The 7,153-nt window shown below is 35.6% G+C and overlaps 1 protein-coding gene across 1 annotated transcript; it reads left to right on the top strand.

Moving 5' to 3' along the window:
* Positions 1–258: 258 nt before the first annotated feature.
* On the top strand, positions 259–663 carry LOC109221988. The gene has a single exon (XM_019386407.1). It carries the CDS (start codon positions 259–261, stop codon positions 661–663), a length of 405 nt encoding a protein of 134 aa, XP_019241952.1.
* The last annotated feature ends 6,490 nt before the right edge of the window (positions 664–7,153 follow it).

Raw genomic sequence — 7,153 nt, 5'->3', positions numbered from 1 at the left:
ATATGGCAGTGTATGAAAAACTTGATATGCGTCTAATGGATGTTGTCACAACCTATTTGTTTGGATCATTAGACAACGAAATTTTTATGAAAATACCTGAGGGATTTAAAGTTCCTAAAGCATATAAAAGTTTTTGTGAAACTTATTCAATAAAGCTTCAGAAATTCTTATACGGATTGAAACAATCATGTCGTATGGTCCACATAAAGGTCGATCTCAGACAGGCTATTTATTTACAAGTGGAGATACAGCCATATCATGGCGTTCAACGAAACAAACTATGGTTGCTACTTCATCAAATCATGCAGAGATAATAGCCATTCACGAAGCAGATCGAGAATGTGTTTTGTTGAGACCGATATTCAACACATTCAGGTTGCATGCGACCTCTCTTCAAAAGGCAATATTCTAACAACATTGTATGAAGACAATATTGCATGCATAGCTCAACTGAAAGGAGGATACATCAAAGGAGATAGAATAAAACACATTTCACCAATATTCTTTTTCACTCATGATCTTCAAAAGAATGGTGAAATAGACGTTCAACAAGTTCGTTCAAGTGATAATTTGGCGGATCCGTTCACTAAGGCATTACCAACCTCAACATTTGAGAAGCTGATATACAAGATTGGAATGCGTCGTCTTCGAGACATTAAGTGATGTTTTCATCAGGGGAAGTAACTACGCGCTGCACTCTTTTTTCCTTAAGCAAGATTTTGTCCCACTGGGTCTTCCTGTTAAGGTTTTTAACGAGGCAACAAGTAATGCGTATTACATATAATGATATAAATATGTACTCTTTTCTAGCAAAATTCTTAGTAAAGCATATTTATTTTACATGGACGTCCAGGGGAGGTGTTGTGAATAATTTAAGAAGTGGATGCCCATGCTGCTATGGACACTCATTTTTCTTATTATTTGATGTTGAGTATTCACATTCCTCTCACTATTTGATGGAGTGAAAGTTTACCTTTTAGGCTTATAAATAGCCTTCTATTCTGATGGGTAAAGACACCAAAAAAAAAGAAGTGAAATACTCCTTTTTAATCTCTGTTTCTTATTTATATTTTACTGCATTGCTTTTATTTTATAACAGTGAAAGATATTTGATGAAAGCTTAAGAAAAAAAATAAAGTTTTTTCGAGCTATTTCTCGAGCTGAAAAAAGTAACTTTTCTTTTAAGAGTAAAAGCTGAAGAAGTTTTATATTTTCTGGACCAAAATACTAATCGAAAACTTATAATTATAGCATGGACAAAAACTAATCATCTATATATATATTAAAGCAAGAAAGTTTGCATTGTGGTTAAGCCAAGTGGCAAGCTACTATAAAGCCACTTGGCAATCTTAAAGAGTTTGTGGGAGATTGTCAAATAAGGAAATATCACTTAAGAACTATATATGGAATTTCATTTATTGAAATTAATTGAAATAAGAATTCTTTTTTAAAAAATAAAGTTCAATCACTACTAATATTTTCTAACTGAAATTTTTTATTTGGAAAGTAAAGAATTTTGATATCAATAGTATTTGGATTCCTTTTCTAATATCGAGTGAGAAGAATATATCTATATATATGTTAAAGCAAGAAAGTTTGCATTGTGGTTAAGCCAAGTGGCAAGCTACTATAAAGCCACTTGGCAATCTTAAAGAGTTTGTGGGAGATTGTCAAANGTTTAGAACTGCAGGCGCATGTTAAGCGAGATTAGCTAACTTGCGCTTCAGCCATGGCTAGACACAAAAGGAAGCTTCCATCTCCGTCGGAAGCTAAGGAAGTTGAAGGAAATGTGGAAACACCTGCTCAAACTCAACCTAGTCGCTGGTTAACAGGGATGGGAAGTGCGCCTACAGTATTTCATAAACCAGATAAGGGTGGGGAAGTTGATGGAATGACTGTGACGCCGGACACAGAAATTCAACAGAGATTATTGCCGGTAACGTTTGGTAGTTTTTTGCCACAAAAATTCCAGCCAATTAGGGAGAAATTGAAGAAGATGAAGAACAATCTGTGCCGAAGGAAACAATGGATGCATCGTTAGTCCATCGACGATTGCAGTTTTCAACAAACGGTAAGTCAATGCAGATTTGCCAAAATATGACACCTCCAGAAGAATCGAAGTTCCCAAGTGGGGAAGGCTTTAAGCTATGTACCTCCTGCTGTGAGGGATGGTACCTTTGTTGTGCAAATTGAAGATGAAGACACGAAGGAACAGGAAATCTATTGGAGTACAACTTTAATTGGGTTTGTGTTAGGTGATAATCCTTATGAGAAAGCAATGGACAACTATGTTACAAATGTGTGGAACTTTGTTGAAAAGCTTCAAATTCTGTATCATGAGGATGGATACTATGTCTTTAGATTTCAAAATATCGAAGATAGGGACCTAATACTTCAAGCTGGACCTTATACATATCATAATAAGCCTTTTGTTCTACAACAATGGAGAATGGATTTCAAATTTGACCCAGGGAGTGTGAGTGTGATACCTCCGTGGATCAAATTTTCAGGCCTACCTCTGGGGTTTTGGTCTACTGAAGCACTTAGTAAACTTGCTAGTGTTGTTGGGAAGCCTCTATACACGGATATGATCATTGCTGAAATGGAGAAGGTGTCTTATGCAAGAGTGTTGGTGGAAACTGATATTTCACAACCACTACCACACTGTTTTGAAATGAAAACTCAGAGGGGAGTAATAGTTCAGCAAATCGAGTATGAATGGAAAGCCAAATTCTGTTTGTGATTGCATTAGGTTGGGCATAATTCAAATGAATGTTAGGCTCAAGGNNTATCACTTGGTGGAGGAATATATAGTATTTCATTGCTACAAGTATGGATTATTGAAAATAATAAGACATGGATTTGGATATTTCCCTTTAACTATTCATGTCAACTAAACGGGGGGATTGAAGGGAATTTTGTGAAGAGAAAATGGATTATGGGAGTGTGTGACTTGAACTATTGATTGGTCTGTGTAGATATATGCCTGCCACATGGGAATTCACAACCAAATGTGTCTTTGTTCCAATCGCCGTGTAAGCCCTATACAGAGGATAGGCTGGTTCGCTTAAAGAGAATCTTTTCTATGATCAGGTCCGAATCATGTTGTACATGAGCAGGCTCCGTAAGATCCAGTATAAGTGAACTAGATAAAACGGAATCAAGATTCCGTTTTATCTAGTTCACTTATAAGATTAAATAGTATGTAAATGTATTCATTTCCTCTGCATTGACACGATCAATACTACTATCGGAGTGAAACAAGGGATCTAAAGAAGAAGAGAGGCTAGACTATATTAGTAACAAGCAAACCTTTTATGTGTATCTCCAAATATTTTGGAGATAAATACCAATTAGAAGGTCTGAGACGACCCAGAAAGCACTTGATCATATCATGATCTGATTTGTAAGCCTACTTGGGTCTTGAGTATTTACTTGTAAGAACGGAATTCTTTGTTTTGTAATGGATAATTGCAACTCCGTAAAAAAGAATTCAGTCAAATTTTTCTTACATTGAACCATTCCTATATCATATATGTGTATGTGTAAATACAGGTACCATATATATATTTTATATGGATATATGGATTCATTTGGTTCTTTTTATTCTTGCTCGAGCTGGATGATTAAAAATTATCATGTCCAGTTCCCTCGGGGGATGGATCTATAAGAATTCACCTATCCCAATAACAAAAAAACCTGACTTGAATGATCCTGTATTAAGAGCTAAATTGGCTAAAGGTATGGGTCATAATTATTATGGAGAGCCCGCATGGCCCAATGATCTTTTATATATTTTTCCAGTAGTAATTCTAGGTACTATTGCATGTAATGTAGGCTTAGCCGTTTTAGAACCATCAATGATTGGTGAACCGGCAGATCCATTTGCAACCCCTTTGGAAATATTACCTGAATGGTATTTCTTTCCTGTATTTCAAATACTTCGTACAGTGCCCAATAAATTATTGGGGGTTCTTTTAATGGTTTCAGTACCTGTGGGATTATTAACAGTACCTTTTTTAGAGAATGTTAATAAATTCCAAAATCCATTTCGCCGTCCAGTAGCGACGACTGTCTTTTTGATTGGTACCGCAGCCGCCCTTTGGTTGGGCATTGGTGCAACATTACCTATTGATAAATCCCTAACTTTAGGTCTTTTTTAAATTTTTAAATTGATTCAATTGTGAAATAACACGACATGTGTATCTAGGGAATAGTTTCTTCAAAGCGAATTCTCCCTAGATACATCTATTCAATTTAATTCTGAATTTTTTTTGAATATATGATAGTCAAGATAATAATATAATATATTTTTATAATTTAAATTAAGATATTACTAAATGTATATTTATTTGTTATTACTCTATATAGTATGACTTCACTCAGTTTCTATATAGATGAGATAGTTTGACTTGGCACGAAATTTAAGAACGAAAAAGAAAACTTTTGAAACTTATGGTCCTAATAGTTTTGTGGGACCATGATATTTGCATGGGTGTAAGAACTTCTCATTATATTTAAAATAGGTAAAATAAAAAATTCAAATTTAAATTATTTTCAAATACAGAAATGTGTCATTCTTTTGAAACAGACTAATAAAAAAAAATATTTTATGTAAATTGAAAGGGAAGGAGTATTTATTTTTGAATCATATTGTATTTTTATTTATTTGTGTCACCGGCTATATATGAGGTTATAATATTTAAGTTTATGTCAATAGTTATTCATATAATTTATTCTTTTAATTTATAGAATTTAGCAGGACCATAATATTATTCGCACAACATGCGGATACTAATACTAGTGCATCATGGAAGACATGAGATGAAAGTCTCATAAATAAGCTCTTTTTCTCTATTTTGTTATTTTCACTTTGAATTAGAAATGAACTTTTTAAAGCTCGTGATTATGATTTATTCTCTCGATGCCGCAGCCAAAGTTCTCTTTTTTTTTTACTTTTTTAAATTGTAATGCCCGGGCTAGTTTGCGCACACCTCAACTATTCTATCGAGTACCTGCTACCTCCTGCACTCCCCCAAATTAAAATGCTTGAAGCTGGATCTTTAGAAACTAATTCGTCTATCTTAGGTGCAGAATTATGTTGGACATGTTAACACTAAGCTGAGTGATGGATTGCTAACGCAAATTGACTGCCTTGCTCATGTGTATGATAAATATCCTTTCAGCAGTACTGAAATTCCTTTATTGGTGCACTAAGTTAAATTGTCAATTAAGCCTCCCCAGATCAAACAAATATCAACCACTCATTAGGCAATTTTTATTCAACCATTGACGCTCGTAGTGTTTAGTTTAAGGATTTTAGTTTATTCCTTTACTAGTTTGTTGTACTGCATTCCTTTACTAGGATTTTATTCAATAACAAATTCACATTGCTATCCTACTGGCCTTGTTTTCTCTTTTGTTCATTTTAAGAAGGCTAAAAAGGAAAAGTAAACCTTTTAGTCTTTGAAAAAGGAACCTTTTTGTTTTCGAATCATCGACGACGAGAGGAGCGATTGCGCTTTCGTACATCAAAAGATATGCCCTTATTCCGATTTCTAAGCCAAAAAATACTCTTAAAAGTCTCACACATTCAGTAAAATTAGGCCACTCAACAGGGATGATAAGTCTATTCTACGTTTCACATTTGGTTGTAGTTTGTTGGGTTCATGTCATGGTCTCCTACTAATAAACGTGGAAGAGAATATATTCCTGTGGAATCCTACTACAGGATTTTGTACTAAGTTGCTTGAGCTCGATGATTTAACAAGAGAGGGCAATATTATGCTCGAGGGACTTTGTTTTGACTTTTCTACGAGTGGTTACAAGACACTACTTTTTATATAGTCGGTGTGTATTGATTATAAATATGTTATAATTGCAAGTCTTAAAGGCAAAGAGGGGAGAAAGTTGGGATTCTCGTATTATATCCCCTTGGTCCGTGGTGCCATTGCTTTGCACCTGATGTGGGTACTGAGATATTGATCATGAAGGAGTACAACTCCGGAATCATGGACATCCTTATATGAAGTAAATCCGAATAGCGGATTTGCTGAGCCCCTTTTCGAGACTGAAGATGGAGTAATAGTTATGATGGCAAATAGAGATCAAGTATTCTAAGAATAATACTGTATTCGTGTTCGTACGCCCACCGAATATATATCTGCCATTATGTATGGAAAGCTTGATCGCTCCCCGAGTCCACTAAAGCTTTGAACATATAAGAAGAAATCACCTACTCCGCTGGTATTTGAACCTGAGACCTCATGATTTTTAATGCACTTCATTGACCACTAGGTCACATCCTTAGGTGCTCGTCTGTTGTCATTATCCCTGCATTAGTCAATTATGGACATTGTGCTTCCCTAAGTTGCGGGACATTGTGGTCCTAGCATCAATTAAAAGAAAAATTGCAGGCCTGAAACAGTTTAGTGTCAAAAGGGGACCCATAAAATCAGCCACTTACAAGTCAGTGGATGACTTGCAAGTCAGATGAATTCAAACATAAAAAATTGCCCCTTCACCTGAGGCCTAAACCCTGAGGCTTCAGGTGAAGCCACTGAGGACGTCAGTGGATGACTTGACGTGTTAGGGGGTTTAGTGTCTGATTTTATGGGTCGGTGGTTGTCTGATTTTTATGGGAATAACAAAGCAGAAATTTGGAAATGAGCACGAAATGTCAATATATGAATTGTTTCATTATTCGTTATTTACGGGTCTTTTCGTTGCATTCACTTACAACAAGAAACAACCACCAGTGTTTGGTGCAGCACTTGCATTTTGGTGTATTCTTCTTTCTTTCCTTGGTCTTTCGTTCCGTCATATTCCTAATAATTTATCCAATTACAACGTATTAACCGCTAATGCACCTTTCTTTTATCAAATCTCAGGGACATGGTCTAATCATGAGGGTAGTATTTTATCATGGTGTCGGATCCTAAGTTTTTATGGATTCCTTCTTTGTTACCGGGGTCGACCCCTAAGCCATAATGTCTCAAAACGAGGAGGCCATAGAGAAACTTTTTTTTATTCCTTTGTTTCGAACTTCGTGAAGAACTCCATTCTATCTCTCCCTCGTTACGAACAAAAAAGTGGGGCTGCGCCCCAGTTATACACTCCCTTCGTTCTACGAACCCTTGTTGATTCTGAACTT

This window comes from Nicotiana attenuata, unplaced genomic scaffold (assembly GCF_001879085.1).
Source record: "Nicotiana attenuata strain UT unplaced genomic scaffold, NIATTr2, whole genome shotgun sequence".
Classification (NCBI taxonomy): domain Eukaryota; kingdom Viridiplantae; phylum Streptophyta; class Magnoliopsida; order Solanales; family Solanaceae; genus Nicotiana; species Nicotiana attenuata.
The sequence above is the reverse complement of the archived record's forward strand: the minus strand, read 5'-3'. Positions and strand labels throughout refer to the sequence as shown.